Raw genomic sequence first — 19,489 nt, forward strand, 5'->3', positions numbered from 1 at the left:
TCTGTTGATCTGTTTCCTTATTTCCTCATGCGGGTATTGTAATTTTGAGAATGCTTGGTGGAGATTTTGTAGGTGTTGGTCTCTGTCTGAGGGGTTAGAGCAGATGCGGTTGTACCTCAGTGCTTGGCTGTAGACAATGGATCATGTGATGTGCCTGGGATGGAAGCTGGAGGCATGAAGGTAGGCATAGCGGTCGGCGGGTTTTCGATATAGGGTGGTGTTAATGTGACCATCACTTATTTGCACCGTGGTGTCAAGAAAGTGGACCTCCCGTGTAGATTGGTCCACACTGAGGTTGATGGTGGGGTGGAAGCTGTTGAAATCATGGTGAAATTTTTCCAGAGTCTCCTTCCCATGGGTCCAGATGATGAAGATGTCATCAATGTAGCGTAGATAGAGAAGGGGTATGAGTGGACAAGAGCTGAGGAAGCGTTGTTCCAGGTCGGCCATGAAGATATTGGCATATTGTGGGGCCATGCGGGTGCCCATAGCAGTGCCACTGATCTGGAGATATATATTGTCATCAAATTTGAAATAGTTGTGTGTAAGTATAAAGGCACAGAGCTCAGCAGCCAGTTGTGCTGTGGCATCATCAGGGATAGTGTTCCTGACAGCTTGTATTCCATCTGTGTGTGGGATGTTTGTGTAGAGAGCCTCTACATCCATGGTGGCTAGGATGGTGTTTTCTGGGAGGTCACCAATGCATTGTAGTTTCCTCAGGAAATCAGTGGTGTCGCGGAGATAGCTGGGGGTGCTGGTGGCATAGGGTCTGAGTAGAGAGTCCATATATCCAGACAGTCCTTCAGTGAGAGTGCCAATGCCCGAGATGATGGGGCGTCCAGGATTTCCGGGTTTGTGGATCTTGGGTAGTAGATAGAATAACCCTGGTCGGGGCTCTAGGGGTATGTTGATTTCTTCTGGTGTTAGTGTAGGGAGTGTCCTGAGTAGATGCTGTAGTTTCTTAGTGTATTCCTCAGTGGGATCCGAGGGAAGTGGCCTGTAGAATTTGGTATTGGAGAGTTGTCTGGCTGCCTCCTTTTGATAGTCAGACCTGTTCATGATGACAACGGCACCTATACAGGGGACTTTTAACTTAAAAGTACAGTAACTCCTCACTTAGTCATCCTGGTTAACATTGTTTCATTATTAGGCTGCTGATTTATTTCAGAACATACTTGTTTAAAGACACACAATATTCCATTATCAAGTTTTTGGCTTGCCCCGCTCCACCAACCTGGTTGGGGTGGGGTTGGTGAACAGGGTTTTGCCCCGTTCCGCTCAACCAGCATCTCAGCCAGGGAGCAGGCAAGCCCCTGACCCTGCTCCCCAGTAGGAGTGCAAAGCGGTGGAATGGGGCAAGCCCCCGCATCCTGACCCTGCGATGCCCCTGCCTTAACCAAGCTTCACAGTCATCATTGGTGAGTACAGTATAAAATTGTTGTTTTAAAATTATTTAAAACTTATACTGTATATGTATGTTTTTGTCTGGCAAAAAAAAAAAGCCCTGGAACCTAACCCGCCACCCCCAATTTACATTAATTCTTATAGGGAAATTAGATTCGCTTTACATCATTTCACTTAAAGTAGCATTTTTTAGTAACATAACTATAACGTTAAGCAAGGAGTTACTGTACTAAAGATGATACAACTGAGCTGCATACTACACCATAGAGCTGCATATTACTGCAAATTCTATGGCATTCCAGAAATAGAAAGCCAGCAATGATAGCTCAATGCACTTCTCTTCTGTGATTTAAGGATGGGAAAGGAGGGAAGAAACTGCACTGATGGAAAGAACTCACACTGCAGCCTCTCTTATGGCCGGTACTCAAACCTTTACTCACACCAAGCAGAAATTATTAGTCTATTTGCACACAAGGGTGAGTAAGGGCAGCTAAATTGGGTCTTTAACAGCACTACCTACATACTTGGCTTGAGACTAGCCCCTGCCTCAGATTCCCTTCACTTATGTAGGGTTGCCAACTTTCTAACTGAACAAAACCAAAAACCCTTGCCCTGGCCCTTTTCTGAGGCCCCAACCCTCTCACTCCATCCCCACTCCCTCCACTACTCGCTCTCCCCCACCCTCACTCACTCGTTCATTTTCACCAGGCTGGAGAGGTTTCCTTTCGACCAGGTGTTGGGTCTCTCAAACTTCCCACATGGTTTGGGTGCTGCAGAAACTTGGCCCTCCAGCTAAGTTATAAAAGAAAAAGTCCACCCTTTCCATCATATCAAACTCCAAACCAACATAAAACCTGAGAGGGCCTTTCATTCCAGTCTCAAGCTTGACAGAGCTCTTCCTTTTTGAGGGTCTATCTCCTCTTTGAAAAGGGTCATCTACCCTTCCTGGGATCTACTCAGTTTCTTTCATGACTCTCTAGGCAGCTGCCCCCATAGTCCCTCCTCAATCTGGCTCTCCATAGGCCAGGTTCTTTCCAGTTCTCCCCCAGGCCATCTGCCTGGGAGTCATCCTGTGTCTAAGGCCTACCACAGAAGCCTAACCTGCTTCCGATAGTTCCCACCCTGTTCTCTTCAACCAAGCTCGCACGACTTTACAGGAGCAAGATGTTCTTCATCAAGCCTACAGGAGTCAGCTAATCAGTCACAGGTGGGGCTGGGCCATCTCTCTTAGCTGGCCAATCACCCTATGATGGCCTACCATCAAAGATACAGGGATGTAAATGAAGTTGCCAGTTTTGACTCTCACAGAACTGGACACCCTAATATTCTTGATGAATTTTCGAGCTGAATTTCACAAATTGTGTACCTCTCTAATTAAACATGATATATGAGCCAAATCCTGAATTTCATATTCAGGTAAAACTCCCACTGGAGTCAGCATTTGGGCCTATGTTTTGGTAATAAGATAAGCAAATCTTTGCATTAAGTTCACTTCTAGAGAGCTACTTGCTATTGATCTCTCAGCTGGGAACTCGGCCTGCTCCATGGCACTCAACTGGCATCAAACCTGGGTCTGGGGGCATTGACCTCCAGTGACCTTTCTGATTCCTGTTAAACTTAACATATAAACTGCAATTCAAACATTCATTTAATACTAACCACGGTAATACAAGGGTCACCAGAACAAGCGAGCCTCTATGGATGGCCAGATTTTCAAAAGAGCTCAGCATTCAATTGCATCCCTTTGTGCTGAGCGATTTTGAAAATCTAGTCCTAGAGTTAGGTTTCTGGGAAGTTGATAATAACACTCATGGGATCATATTAATCCAGGATTTAATCTATCACATCCCATACATGTACTGGACACACATTGGAGACTGAATGTCTTACACAGTAGGGATTGGATTTTAGGAGATGAACGTTCCAGAGGAGAGGACTTGGGGATCAGAAAGGACACTAGGGATTACTTTGGATCTTCATCCTTTGTTTCTACATCTCCATTGCATTCTTAAAATTCAGTTGCTGTCTTCATCTTCTGCAGCAGATATATGGGTATGTCAATGGTACTTATTTTAAATCACAGTCCATTACATTTATCAGAGAGCAAAGATACACGGTGATGATACACATACCCTGTACTCAAGGTATATTTTCTTGAATTGTAGAAGAAAGCAAACTTTTCCATAGGCAGCACTTTCTCTGCTTCTCTTTTACTGTCATATAAAAGCAGACATCTCCATTACCATATATGAAATCCATAATCTCTAAGGCAGTCACCTTCATGCTACTATGGGGCGACATATTGTTAACATCAGAATAACTGAAGTCAGAACAACAATTATACCACGATTTCTATTGCATACCATCTCAGGATTTTAAAACGCTTTACAGACATTCATTAATTAGGCTTAATAGTACCTTGTGGATAATTATAGTATAATTACCTGCATTTTGCAGAGGTGAAGCAACTTGACCAGACTCACCTGGTAAGGCTGTGACAAAGCAGTGAATAGAGCTCTGATCTCCTGTGCTTTTATCCACAAAGCCTTCCCAGCATGCAAGAGGACAACAATAAAGCAACATAAGATACCAGAGCATTCATAGGTACAAAAGACATCCAGGGGTCCAACTACCTATCAGTATAGTGCACACATTTCCAAAGGGCCATTTGACATTTTGTTTTACAGCAAGATCTTTTCTTTAAAAAGTGCAACAAGTATTTCACAGTAATGATCCAAAACACTGTGGCAACACTTGAATTCATAAGGTTCGGAATCATTACTTTCCTGCCCCATCATTTGTTTGTATTCCGTACATCTTCTACTTAGACTGCAAGCTCATCTTCTTGTTTTCTGTAAAGCAGCGAGCACATTCTGTGCACTACATAAATATAATAATACTATTACTGCTAACTGAGTACGGTAGTACATTCTTCTACAGTACGAGACAAAAACACACAATGAACGAAAGCACAATATGAGAGAAAGTTTCAAGATAAACATTAAGAAAACACAAAATATTGGGAAGAAATAGCTACAACAGCTGTACCTGGACATGCTGAGTACCTATACCCTAGAACTTAGGTATTAAGTGATTAGGGAACAAAGCAAATACACATTTAGTTATTGAAAGAACAGAGTTAAAAGGGTGTTTTACTCATCTAATCTAATGTATTGTACAGTAATACAGTAATAAAAAGGAGGACAGGAGACACTTGATAGGTTTTAATCAGACCTCGACTTTATTATTAAATGTCTGGGACTACCCGGCAGATAAAAGTGTACAGTGCAGGTAACTCCATGTTCATTCAATATCTACTGGGCAGGTTTCATCAGCGTCCCTTCTTTTTCCATCCAAGTCCCCCAGCTACCCCATTGCTGGGACCTTAACACCCCCCAGCCCTCCCACAAATGAGGGTTAAGATGAGCTATAAGAAAGAGGGGTTGGCTTCCTGCTGTACTAGTCATAGGAGCCCTGAATTCTCCCATTCCGCTCCTTTAACCAACACCTCCTTTTTAAGTCCTTTACAAAACCATTTTATCAGGTCACCATAACCCTTCCCTGCACTGCACATCCACCCCACACTTACATAATGAGTTAAAACATCATAACCTAACTCCCTTCCCTACTTGCTGTAAAAAAGCTCTCCCTGAACCCACTGTGGGGAAGACAAACTCCAGCCCCCTACTCCACCTAGGCTAATCTGGTGGTCAGGGAAAAATTATTTCATAGACTTAAGATCAGAAGGGACCATTATGGTCATCTAGTCTGACCTCCTGCACAATGCAGGCCACAGAGTCTCACCCACGCACTCCTGTAACAAACCCCTAACCTATGTCTGAGTTATTGAAGTTCTCAAATCGTGGTCTAAAGACCTCAAGGTGCAGAGACTCCTCCAGCAAGTGACCCGTGCCCCATGCTGCAGAGGAAGGCGAAAAACCTCCAGGGTCTCTGCCGATCTTCCCTGGAGGAAAATTCCTTCCCGACCTCAAATACTGCGATCAGTTAAACCTTGAACATGTGGGCAAGACTCACCAGCCAGCACCCAGGAAAGAATTCTCTGTAGTAACTAAGATCCCACCCCATCTAACATCCCATCACAGACCATTGGGCCTATTTACCTGCTAATAATCAACAATCAATTAATTGCCAAAATTAGGCTGGCCCATCATATCATCCCCTCCATAAACTTATCAAGCTTAGTCTTGAAGCCAGATATGTCCTTTGCCCCCACTACTCCCTTTGGAAGGCTGTTCCAGAACTTCACTCCTCTAATGGTTAGAAACCTTCGTCTAATTTCAAGTTTAAACTTCCTACTGTCCAGTTATCTCCCAGTCCCCCTAGGAAGGAGCGGCTAGCATGATGCCCACAGCAGGTCCTGACCACACCTGGTATTTCACCACTTCAAGCGGAGGGAGAGTGTATGGGTACTGCACCACCTGGTCCAGGGAAAAAGGGGCTTCTCTCACCGTGCTTGTCCCTTTTCAACTACCCAACCCTTCTGGTCCCTGGGGATAAGTCAGTGTCACCACGCTGACCCACTCCCCCTTTTTGCAGCACACACACACACACACACACACACACACACACACACACACACACACACACACCTTTAAAGGAATATTTGCTCTTCTCTGGCAAGTTGGACAATGCTCCCCCACCCCGCCGCACGGCCATCATATAAATAACAGTATCTGCCTCCACAGGGACAAGCAAATCCCATGGTTTATGGCATAACTTAACGTCTGCAGGGACTAGCAAGGAACCCTTCTCCCTCTTTTACAACATGGTTGTCTGTTATGTTTTTGCCTTCTTTTGAAGAGTCAAGTATTGGTCACTGTCAAAGAGAAAAGATGGCACTAGACCTGATGAATCTATAGTCTGGTCTGACAAATACTATGCTCTTCTGCTAAATATTTTGAAAAAGGTAAAAGGCAAAGCATTATGACACTCAGTGTCAGATAAAATAAAGTACAATATAATTTTTACCCAGATGCCTGGGGCAAGCTACATTTGTGTACTAGGAAATATATTTGGTTGTTTTGGAAATCCAAGGACATTCACAAATGCTAGTGACATAGAAGGAAAAAAGGGTAGGTATCTTAGATAAAAGACTACAAGTGAGTTCATTCAACCCTTCCACATGTGTTGAGAGTTTAATTTCTTTTATTATGGTTAGAAATTTGGCACTCTGTCTGGAGTTAACGTCACTGCTGGCCAGCCAAGGGCAATATCAAAGATAAAAGGTCTATTGGCCAAAGCATCCAAAGGAACCTGAGCTTCAATACCAAGGTCAGAAATGCTTTGTTATTTTGGGGCAAAAAGTAAATCTGCTGTACATCTGTTTTGACTTGTGGTTGAGCTTGTCTTGTCTAAGCAGCCAGTCTCATTATAAAACAAAGCTACTACTGGTATGAATTTGCTCAGTTACAGGACCGGCAAAAGGGTTGCAAGGTACCGATTAAAGGTGTCTTAGCATTTTGAAACTTTCTGCCTCTTTCCATATTTTCCCCCCCAAAGGCAAAGTAGACGCTCTTAGAAAGATGATACTGGAAACCCTGAATCTGATGCATTGCAATATCACCAGTGTGGTGCCAGAAGTGATGCCAACTGCCACCGTGCCCATACTCCTCCTCGTGTGCTTTCTTTTCCTAATCTGGAATTATGAAGAAATATCATCAATACCAGGTAAATTGATTTTAGACATGGTATAACCCAAAATGCTACAAAGGGGTTCTTTTGTTGTTCACACAATGGTAAAAAGGGGAATGAAGGGTAATAAGTGCATATCTAGGAAACACAGAAGGAATATGTTGTATAAAATATAGTAGGGATATAATGATAGGAAAAACAAAAATCTGAAGTGCCCTATTTGCCCCCAAACTTTGTGCATTAAAGTTTGTTTGGTCAGCTAAAAGTATCACATTATTTATTTTCTTTAGAGCTCTCCTTGTGTGCGTCTGATAGTATGTAATTTTAAGCAGGGTATCTAGATATTTATAGTCTGGATTATTTTCATGATGTTTTAGAGCTTCTCATTTTGTTACTGTTGCAAATGTTAGAGCTTTGAAAGATGATTTCTGCTCAAAAAAGCCTAATTTAGGAGAGACGGTCATTTTGGAGCTCTTTGGTTACTCACCTTTTCCCATGTATCTGACACTAAAGAACCACCCTTTATGGACCAACATCAAAAGGTCTCCCATTCAGATGACCCTTGTTGCTAGGTTTTCAGGAACATATGTAGATGTCACTTGTTCAGTTTATTCTCCATTAGGTACAGGATAATAAATTTCCATAAACTGGACCCTAGTGCACTGGTGTAAATAAGGAATAGCTATTCAAATTAATGGGATTACACCTGAGTAAAGTTAATTGAGAGGAGACCAAGGCAAACTATCTTTGAATAACCCTTATTCATGGAGAGTTCAGAGAATACTGGAAAAGCATTTGCAGAAGGTTATGCAGTCCAGCCTGAATGCTTTATGGGATTAAACAGGAGAGATAACAGCATTCATTTGCCTTAAATTTACAGTTAAATAATCCTGGCTTCTGATTCCTGTTCATAAAGGTTGGTGTCCTGAGGTATTTGTACATATTGTGAACATAATATGTGAAACTTTTCTCTAAGTACTTTCCTTGCTTTCTTTCATGTCTCTGAACAAATCCCAAGACATTACAGCAGGCAAGCCAGACTGACCACGTAGAACAGAGGGGGCTCCCTTTAGAACAGGTTCCTTTAGCCATTCTAAGACTCTTTCCCCACTCTTTTTCCCCAAGGGGACAAATTTGCTTTAAATTACACTAGTGCATCTCTGGAATCACTCTACAGAAGTCAATGGAGTTATTCTAGATTTACACCGGTGGAACTCAGTTCAGAATCTTAACCATTGACTAAATTTAGATGACTCCGTTCTGAGCTCTTACATTAGAATGTTGCTTTCCGTAAATTCATGAAGTAGAATGCTCTATACAGACCCATCCTCTAAAACTGTATTTTCCTCATTACTATTCTTATATTAAAAGAAAGCTTGGAAGTTGACTTTTGTAGGTGATATTACAGTCTAACAAAGGACCTTGTCACTAGAACTATTTGTTAAATTTGCAAGTGCATAAACAATAGTATGATGTCATTGTTCTTTGAACTATTTTTTATTCCTTTGCCTTGATACCCACCCACTATACCTCTAATGAAATCACCCATAGTCATCTGCTTGAAGCATCAGAAAAAGGTTCAAAGTCTAGTTTATTACATGCACACAGAATGTACATCAGACTCAGGATCAAGCTGCTGTGGATATAAAACTGTCAACTCTGCAGATACAGGTGTTCCTATGTCAGGTTTGCATGAGCCAATTTTATGTGAAATCAAGTGTCCAATAGGCTCTGTGACTTGGTGTTAAAGATCCTTCGCATACTGATATATTTTCTAATCCGCTGTTAAAATTTATATTTTTAACCTTTTCCTTAGGGCCTGGTTTCTGTATGGGAATTGGTCCCCTCATCACATGGAGATTCCTCTGGATGGGAGTGGGGCAATGCCTGCAACTATTACATAAGATGTATGGAGAATTTATGAGAGTCTGGATCAGTGGAGAGGAAACACTCATTATTAGCAAGTAATCTTTGTTCTCTCTCTCTCTCTAATAATATAAAGAGTATTTTGCAACTTTTTGCCAGGCACTTTGTTATATTAGAATATTTCATGATTTTCAAAATGTTTCTCACTAACAGAAGAATTGCATGTCTTGTGCTGCTTGCTGACCTCTCTTTTTTTGGGTGCAGCTTCTAAATGTCAATTCTTATATATTACAGGCTTGACCCTGCACCACTGAAGTACATGGGACTTTTGCCATGTATTTCAATGGAACACAGATCAGGCCCAATCCTGTAAGCACTTACTCTCACTTGTCCTGCCATTGATTGTAATAGGACTACTGAGTATAAGACACTATAGAAGAACTTTGATAGCTTGCAGGATCAAACCAAAAATTAATTTCATAAAGCCCCATGGAGATCTTTCTCAAAATGGGAGTAAAAACTGAAGATTATGGCCCCAATTCAGCAAGATACTTAAGCATATTCCTGAAGTTTTGCATAATCTCATTGGAATCAATGGGACTACGCATGTGCTCCAATTAAACATTCTTAAACACATTGCTGAATTGGAGCGTGTAGTTTTACTAGCTGCAGTAGAGGTGGGGTTTTTGCTTTTTGGGGGGTGTTTTTTTTTATTGGACATTCTGTGCACTCATAATAAGGATGAGGATTTTTCCATATTTGAAAACTCTAACAAAGTCTTCCACACACAAACAACAACAAAAACAACTGTTGGATTAGCTGTTCTAACTACTCTGGATCCAGATATGTCAATCATGTAGAAGTCAGAGCCAGCTTGTTGCAAGACATTGTAGTCCAGGGAAATGAGCTCTAATGCTGGTGCTATCACTGACTTTGTACAGATCTGGGAAAGTCATTTCACTTTTCTGTCTTTGTCCATTACCAGGAGGTAGAACTATGAGAATGCTACCCACCCTCCTGACCAGATATAGGGGTTAGTGAGGATTCATTACTTTAGTCCATACAATGCTTACAACATGTCAGACCAGGGGCGGCTCTTAGACATCTAGCCACCCCCAAGCCTGCAGGAGGTCCACCCAGAGCGGGGACCAACGGCCCCCTCGCAGGCATGCTGCCGAAGGCACCCTGCCTGCCACCCTCCTGGCGACCGGCAGAGCGCCCCCCGCGGCATGCCGCCCCAAGCACGTGCTTGGCGTGCTGGGGCCTGGAGCCGCCCCTGTGTCAGACTGTGTAAATGAAAAGTGTTCTTATGTTCTCTTTCACTATTGATTCAAGTCTCTAAGAAATAATCAGATACAAAATCAATGCAGTAGATGAACTCAGACCTGCACAGTCATTACCTCAGCTTTGGTCAGGATGCCTCTCACTTAAAAACCTTGACAGGACTTTGAAAACTAATATTTAAAATCCTTTACAATGTCAATAGAGCATTTGCAGTGGTTCTTATGGCCTGTCACAGTTAAGAGCAAGATCTGAGCTCTGTAAAATGCAGGTACAGTCCTGCCCCTTTAAGGCAATTGAACTTTTGCCATCCAACTTCACTTAGATTAAGAGCAGATGCACAGAGGGATTTGCAGAGTCTGCAATACAATTTACATAGTTTCCTCCAGGCCTTGACTGCATAATTTTGTAATGAAATATGATTTTATAGCTTCCATCAGCAAAATCCAGCCCAATGTTAATAGCTACCTTTCACTCTCTCTCTGCTCAGACAGGAGCAAATCCTGAAATCTTCACTTTGGGCCACTCTGTGATTGGCCCTTAGGTGAGTCTACAGGTTGGAAAAGAGCATAGGAAGCCTCTCCGCATGATTGAACATTTGTAATGGGCCTGTCATCATTCACTCCCTGAGCACATGGAAGTACATGGGACTCTTCCTTCCCTGCACAATCCACCACAATGGATGCCCAGGAGCGCTGGGGAGGAAGGAAAGAGAGCAGGGCAGAAGGACAAGGGGAATATGCTGCACTCCCTGAAGGGCTGTAGCTCTGAGCACAATCCCCTGGCAGAATCCTTGAGGCAGAATTCCTCTCTGATTATGTTCCTCTGCTCTACCCCATACTTCAATCCTTGCTCAATCTTTACTCAGGGGCAAAACTCCCAGAGTGAAATCCTGGCCCATTAAAGGGCAATAGCAAAAGGTCCATTGGCTTCACTCAGGCCATGATTTGCAGTGAGAGTTTTGTCTTAGTTAACACTGCAGTAAAGATTTCAGAATTTGGTCTCTGAAGCCGTGCGTGGCATGAAAAGTGGCTGGCTGTTCGATCTCTGCCAGTTCACTTTCCTTGTCTTTGGGCGTCTTTGATCTGATCATTTTGTGCCACTGGATCAGCATTTCTAAGCAGCTAGCTCCCTCTACAGGAAATCAGGTTCTAAAGTAGTAATGCTGATCAAGCCCAGTTTGTCAGAGCATGATAACTGAATAAGCAAGATTAACAGAAAAAGAGAAGGGTATGTTCTAGTGGTCGTAGGTTTTTTTATTATTTAGGGTTGGTTTGACACATACTTTGTTTTTGTAATATTTTTTCTTTGGTTTTATGTATATGAGTAATTCTAATCTCTGCTAATTAATTAGTAATTTTATAGGCATTATATTAAACATATGAAAGCAAAGAATTGTAATGTAGCTAACTACCATATACTGGTAAAGCAAGGTCCTTGTTATATTGTGCATTCACTATGGCTACATAGTTAGATCAGGCACTGAACCAAGTGATACACGTTGTGCACTATGGGCTGCATCCTGCAAGGCAATGAGCATTCTGGCTCTGGTCCAGGAAAGCAGCTAAAGGTCCGCAGGGCTCAGAACCTTGCTGAATTGAGCCCTATGAAACTGGAAGAGTAAGGTCACGTTTATTGCTCTCTAAGGAGCACCCTTGTGAGAGACTCTCCTTATTCTCCGATGGGTAGTGTTGTTATGGTTCGATAGCGAGAATTTAGTTACACACGAATATTTGTGTTTGTCATCATGGGTTTGCCAATGATCAAGATCTATAAATGTGTAGGTGGCAGGTATATGCTGCATGACTGATGGGATCTAACATCTGTGCATTTTAATCCATCAAGACAAGCTATGCAGTGTTGCAGTCCCATAGCTTTTGGCTGAGCCGGTCAAATGATCAGAATATGACTGTGGTCCTAGAGCTGGGTGAAAAGTAGAGAGAAAATTCAGAACCATCATGCTGAATTCCAAATCACATTTAAAATATTGGGCATAAAAGGAAATTTCAGTTTGGACAATTATCTGTGGCAAGTCATAAGACTCTGACAGGGTCAATAGTTCAAAATCGTTACAGTTCAATCACAACATTTGTGTTTTCACATAGAGGTACGGTACATTAATTTTGGATGGAGCAGCAGTAGTTTATAAAGGCTGGATCATCTACTCAGAAAACAAATAAATACCATGTGATTTAGGTGACCAAACAGAGATTCCTTAGCAATACTCATTACTTTGGTTTGTTCCTAACCCACATTAATGGAGATTGGTTTATGCTCTAAAGCATGAGAATTTATACCCCTTCCAAAACTTTGGGGTATGTTAGTTTTGGTTGTCTTTAATCTTTCCTATTGCCAATTAGTGCTAATGGTGCTGGTAGTTTTTAAGATGTGAAAGCCTGTCCACTAGGGAACACCAGCTCATTTCATTTAAGTCACCGAGAAGCTGTTAGATGATAACAATTTCCAGTTATTTGGACTGGATTTCAACTGATGACCAAGAAAATCTCACTCTATTAATGTGTCTGGGGCTAGTGAACAGATGCAGGGGGTTGTATTTTCAGTACCAGACACAACCTTCCCAAACACAATACTCTGCATGAATAAAACACACCGTCACATTCCAAGGGTAATTAGTGTGTGTATATATAAGGTTTCCAATTCTGTACCCCCATGCAATCCCCTGTGGAACTCACTGCTTTAAGAGATTATTGTGGAACAGATCTTAAGAGAAATCATTCAAGGATGAGACACATAAGAATAATTAGAACATCATTCTCAATTACATTGACCAGTAACAAAATTAAACATGTACAAAGGTTATCAGTCCTCTTGATTCAATATGAAAGGCAACCAAAAACTGTCTAGGGTAAAGAAACAACTTCCTCTATAGACATGTTATTGCATAACTGCCATCAAATGTTTTACATCTGCTTTTGAAGAATCTGATGCTGGCCATTGTCAAAGACAGTATGGCAAAGTCTATGTTCCTATAGATTTCTATGCATTTTCACTCTTTACTCCAGTTGAATTTCTGAGGCAGTCAATTGGCATTTTACTGAGAAACAGTGCATGCCTACCCTCATGTAGAAAAAAAATGTACTTATAAAAATAATTGCCATGCATCATACTTTCATCAGATCATGCTTTTAAAGAATCGCATATATAAGAAATAACATCAATGTTGCATGCACAGTATGTTTGAGTTGAAAGTGCTTTGTCTCTCTCAAGTGATCAACACCTCAGAAGACTGGGCCTGAAGTAGAGTAAGTCAAATTAAAGAGATAATGTTTACAAAAGGATCTTTTTTCCTTTCCCAGATCCTCCAGTATCTTCCATGTAATGAAACATGGGCAATATAACTGTAGATTTGGAGCAAGGCTTGGGTACAGTGCATTGGCATGCATGAAAATGGTATTATATTTAATAATAATCCAGCACTCTGGAAAGAAATTCGACCTTTTTTCGCTAAAGGTAAATTATTATGTATTTCTATATTTACCACATCTACTGTACCATATATTTTGTGCTTCTGAAAATCTGGGATTGGAATTTTGTGTAAGTACAAGGAGCCATTTTTCCTTCTCTGACCCTCCCCCCCAAATATTTCAGTCTTCTTTCCTCACTCATCTTGATTCTCATGACTCTAGAGAAGGACTTGCAATAACTTTGCAAATTCCTAATTTCCTCTAATCAAATCCTAATTATGTCCCACAAGCCAGATTTGAATATTTTTACATTTGTGGCCCAGTATTCATCTCAGTTCAAGTGGCAATTTTGTAAGAATATTTATTTAACTAAAAGGTTCTATATCCCAACTTCAATTGATTTCAAAAGAAACTTCACTCCTACCATAAGCACATTTTAAAATTATCATTACAAAATTAATTTAAGAGTGCCATGCAGCAGGAATCATTAATTGTTTTAGAACATTGAAAAATCAGGGCAGTAACAAGGTCAACTGAGAATATCAACTTACTTGCTCTGTAACCCCGGCCCAAACTCAAAAGGAAATCTGAGAGGTGCTATGACAGTACTAAACGATGGGGCCCAGATCTGCAGCAGTATTTAGATGCTTAACTCCCATTGAAAGGAATGGATGTTAAGTGCCTAATTCCTTGAGAATCTGGGCCTGAAGCTTTATTTTAAGGCTGTACAACCTTTGTCATTTTGGGCTCATATGGTGTCAACAAATCCTAAACTATTAGTTTTTCAATGTAGACTTTTTATAACCTTTGGGGGTCAATGAACCTAACAACTTTAATGATTCCAACAAAACTTGCGGTTTCTTACAAACTACTGAGTTCAGTAGTTCCCCTCATTACTTTGTCCTTCTGCAATGCCCCCATAATTCAAGAAAGGCTGTGTGCTCACAGCTACTGTAGCAGCTCCTTGTGGTGATTTTGGGGCCTGATTAAGAAGCTGAAAAGACGTGAAGTGTTAAAGTATTAATGTGCCATCATTCTAAGTTTTCTATACTATTTATTTTTCTTCCACCCCCTATTTTGTGTTTTTGTTCCACATCTGCACCCTAGTGGACACTGTTGCTGAAAAAATAATCAGCTGGTTCCAATTGGTGTAAGATTTTGGTTCAGTTGGTCTACTCAGTCCTAGTATACATCTAATTACACAAATGTTCACCACTGAGTTACAGTGGGACCTCCTCCCCTCCCATTCACCACTGTGTCGATCACCTGTCCCAATATATGATAGTTATCATCCTTGGGGCAACTACAGACATTGCGTACATCGAAGAGTAGCATAAGAATTTAGTGCCATTGATTTTCAAACACACTCAGAATTGGCTTAAGGTTTACTCCCATTAAATGAACTGCAAAATTCTCATTGACTTCTTGGAGCAGAGTTGATTAATGCTTTTAAAATCCCACCTATAACATTTTTAGCGTGGAATAAATGGTCATTATTTCACAGTGGAGAGATAGATAGATAGTGGGGTTCCCTCAAGGATCTGTACTGGGCTCAGTGTTTTCAACACATTCATTAATGATTAGGCCCTACCAAATTCATAGTCAATTTTGGTCAATTCATGGTGTAGGATTTTTAAAATGGTAAAATTTCATGATTCAGCTATTTAAATCTGAAATGTCATGGTGTTGTAACGGTAGAGGTCCTGACCCAAAAAAGGAGTTGGGTAGGGGGGGTGTGTTTCTGCACGGTTATTGTAGGGAGGATTGTGGTAGTGCTACCCATACTTCTGAACTGCTGCTGGTGGCACTGCCTTCAGAGCTGGGCAGTGGGAGAGTGACGGCTGCTGGCCAGGAGCCCGGCTCTGAAGGCAGAGCCACCCACCAGCAGCAGCACGAAGTAAGGATGCCATGGTAGATATTGCCACCCTTACTTCTGCGCTGCTTCCTGCAGAGATTGGCCCTCAGTCAGCAGCCACCACTCTCTGACCACCCAGCTCTGAAGGCAGCAGCACAGAAGTAAGGGTGGCAATACCATGACCCCCCCTAAAATAACCTTGCAACCTCCCTGCAATGCCCGTTTGGGTCAGGACCTTCAATTGGAGAAACCTGGTCTCCCCCATGAAATCTGTACAGTATAGGGTAAAAGCACCCACAAGATCACATTTCACAGGAGAAGACCAGATTTCACAGTCCATGATGTGTTTTTCATGGCCATGAATTTGGTAGGGCCCTATTAATCTAGAAAAGGAGGTAAAAAGTGAGGTGGCAAAGTTTGCAGCTGATACAAAATTACTCAAGATAGTAAAGTCCAAAGCTGACAGTGAAGAGTTACAAAGGGATCTCACAAAATTTGGTGACTGGGCAACAAAATGGCACATGATATTCAGTGTTGATAAGTGTAAAGTAATGCACGTTGGAAAACATAATTCCAACTAAACATACAAAATGATGGGGTCTAAATGAGCTGCTACCATTCAATAAAAAGATCTTGGAACTAGTATAAATAGTTCTCTGAAAATATTTGCTCAATGGGCAGTGGCAGTCAAAATGTTAGGAACCATTAGGAAAAGAATCGATGAAAGAATAAAGACGAAAGAAGAAAGAACAAAATATCGATGCTACTATATAAATCCATGGTATACTCCTACCTAGAGCACTGAATGCAGGTCTGGTCACCCTGTATCAAAGATATGTTAGAATTGGAAAAAGTACAGAGAATGGCAACAAAAATTATTAGGGGAATGGAACAACTTCCATATAAGAGAGATTGAAAAGACTAGGACTGTTCAGCTTACGAAAAAAGAGACAACTAAGGAGGGATATGATAGATGTCTATAAAATCATGAATGGTGTGGAGAGTGTGTTATCTACCCCTTCACATAACACAGGAGCCAGGGATCACCCAATGAAATTAATAGGCAGCAGGTTTAAAACAAACATAAGAAAGCACTTCACATAACAGTCAACCCGTAGAACTCATCGTCAGCGGATGTTGTGAAGGCCAAAAGAATAACTGGGTTCAAAAGAGAATTAGATAAGTTCATGAAGGATAGGTCAGGGATGCAACCCCACACTCTGGGTGTCCCTAAGCCTCTGACTGCCAGAAACTGCAACTAGATGGATCACTCAATAATTGCCATATTCATTCCCTCTGAAGCATCTGGTACTTGCCACTGTCAGAAGATGGGGTACTAGGCTAGACAGACCATTGGTCTGAGCCATAATGGCTGTTCTTAGGTTCTTTTAATACAATATAGCATCTAGTAGTAAGATAGACAAGCCACCATGTGACTGGCTAGCTTTCTACAGACCACCAGCAAGTGCTCTGTAGACAACCTATAGTCCATGTGAAAACAACCACCCTGGCAAAAATCAGAAGATACCTTTAGAAACCAATATAGGCTAGATGAAAGTCTACTGGAATTTTATAGAAAGTGGGCAGATGACAAGGTAAACGTTATTACTAGAGCTTTGTTAAAATTAGAAAATGGAGAAGAATTGAATAGAATTTGGTTTATGTAGCATCTTTCATACTCAGGATATTCCAAGTTGTTTTACTAAATCATGACAGGTACTGACCACCACAGCGACTGAAGTCATTGTGAATTGTTGCCCAGCTCCTTTCTAAATCTGGTCATTTACTCAGGTGCATAAATATGGATCCAGGTACCTAACAGCGGCACCAAGGATTGAAAATTCCAGCTTAATTAAGCCTCACCACTGTGTTAACTATTATAATAGTAATGGCCGGGGAATGGGAACATATATTTGTTTTGATTTTACATTTTGCTATTTTAATCAATATGTCCAAAGTGGGATTTTTTTTTAAATCAGAGGATAGGTTACAAAGCTGAAAAATTATAAAAATATTGTATTCCAATTATTTTGGTAACATCATCTGTTACAATTTTATTGCCACTGGGTGAATAATACAGATAACATGAAAGTTAAACAATCTTCTGACTATTTTATATGTACATTTCAGCTTTGTCTGGTCCAGGTCTCGTGCGTATGATAGCAATTTGTGTTGAATCAACAAAAAACCATCTGGACAGATTGGAGAATGTGACTAATGGACTGGGAAACATCAATGCGCTGAATTTTATGAGACAGATCACACTGGACACTTCTAACACACTCTTTCTAGGGATCCCTTTGGATGGTACAGATACAATTCTTATATCATAATGGGTCCACTTTTAAGGTGCATATTCATGCAAAATTTCCCATTGCCATGAACGGGGAGTTTTGCTTGAGTAAGTACATCAGGGTCTGGGTCTAATATTCAGTTTTTAATAACACTGTCAGATTTGATTGCAATTAATTCTAATCATGAGCAAGAACTTAAAATGGTGTTTAAATACCTATATTCAGTTTTTAACCCTGACAAGACCCCTGTATCGAGAAGTAACATCTGCATCTTGACAGTTTGGCTAGTTTTCCAGTATTCCTAGCAATGACAATATCGTCAACAAAGTAATCTACTCTTTATGTTTGCAGCATGCCCACAATAGAGGAAGTACCAAATTGCCAGCTGCAGAATGTTTGTTGGCAGACAAAAGGTTACGAAATCTGCAAACAAGATTTCCATGTATATAGCAGGCACCTATCCCAAGATAGATGCAGTTAAGAATCAGAATAAACTTTCCACTGAGCTAAACTTTCACCTGCAAGTTTTCCACTCATTTGTATTCTTCCACGCACCATCACTCAACTTGTGTGGGAGATGACCTGGCATTGGTTATCACATTGCAGTCTCCTTTCAGCTGAAGAGCCTTGTTTTTTACAAAGAACTGCACAATCTGCACAGGATTCTAAAAATATTTCATGCTGCTATTTACCACATATTAAAACAAAGTATTTGAATGTCAGTAATGATAATGCCATGGCAGTAAAAGAGAAATATGATATTGAAACCCTACTTTTAAGGACTGATCAGGCTCCCATTGACTTCAGCAGGAGCAGGCCTTTATTGTGCAGTTTTGGGTGACATTTATGTGAACTAGCTATTGAAGTTTACACTTTACATTGCTGTTCATTTATTTTTAATTTTCAGAAAATGCCGTTGTGCTTAAAATCCAGAACTACTTTGATGCTTGGCAAGCACTTTTGCTGAAACCTGACATCTTCTTTAAAATTTCTTGGCTGTACAAGAAATATGAAAAGTCAGCGTAAGTATCAACAGTTTTACACATCACCTGAATAACATAGATCCTTCCTCCCTAGGGTCACTCTTACTTGTCAGTTTTCTCTGTTTTTAAAAATGAATGAGAGGGACCATTCAGTTTAATTCAATTTAGTCTTGGTTTCTCTGCTGAGACACACATTAGTGCTAACTCAGGTGTAAAACTCAACATCATCCGTTCACTTCACACAGGCAATGACATGCCATTTTATGATATCCACTTTCACTTACTACCTAAGCAACCAGGGCTCCAATAGTAACCTAGAAGGCTGGCAATTCCTTGAGTCAGCAAGTCCTTTTTATAGTCATGGCAATATAGTGAATGATAAGTTAGTGAGTCAGTATAATCCTGCTTGTTGGTGCTTTTATCTTTGCCAAAATTCTTCATTTCAGATTTAAATTTAGCATTGATCATGCTGGTTGTCATCTCTGATGGATCTTTTCCCTCAAATAGGAACACATTAGTTTTGCCATCTTTCTTTTTAAAGTCAACAAACACAAAAAAACAACCAAAACCTTTTCCACTGAGTTTTCATGGTCTCCTTTGTTTTCCTCTACCAAAAGATGACTGGTTATAAAACAAACTTGCAGCACTTCATCCTTACTTGGACTGATGTCCTTGACCAGTCTGATAAAATACTCACTATAAAGCATGTGTAATAAGTACTTTTCATAC

The 19,489-nt window shown here is 40.8% G+C and overlaps 1 protein-coding gene across 1 annotated transcript in view; it reads left to right on the forward strand.

The window, feature by feature from the left end:
• LOC115659152 (aromatase) overlaps positions 1–19,489 on the forward strand; it is a 50,043-nt gene that overhangs the window by 20,347 nt on the left and 10,207 nt on the right. The window contains 6 exon segments of the mRNA XM_030579008.1: positions 6,925–7,092; positions 8,873–9,020; positions 13,521–13,585; positions 13,588–13,674; positions 17,614–17,790; positions 18,685–18,799. Of these exon segments, the coding sequence (XP_030434868.1) occupies positions 6,948–7,092; positions 8,873–9,020; positions 13,521–13,585; positions 13,588–13,674; positions 17,614–17,790; positions 18,685–18,799 (737 nt within the window). The 5' untranslated portion in view covers positions 6,925–6,947.

The sequence above is a fragment of the Gopherus evgoodei genome, chromosome 10 (assembly GCF_007399415.2).
Source record: "Gopherus evgoodei ecotype Sinaloan lineage chromosome 10, rGopEvg1_v1.p, whole genome shotgun sequence".
NCBI classification, from domain to species: Eukaryota; Metazoa; Chordata; order Testudines; family Testudinidae; genus Gopherus; species Gopherus evgoodei.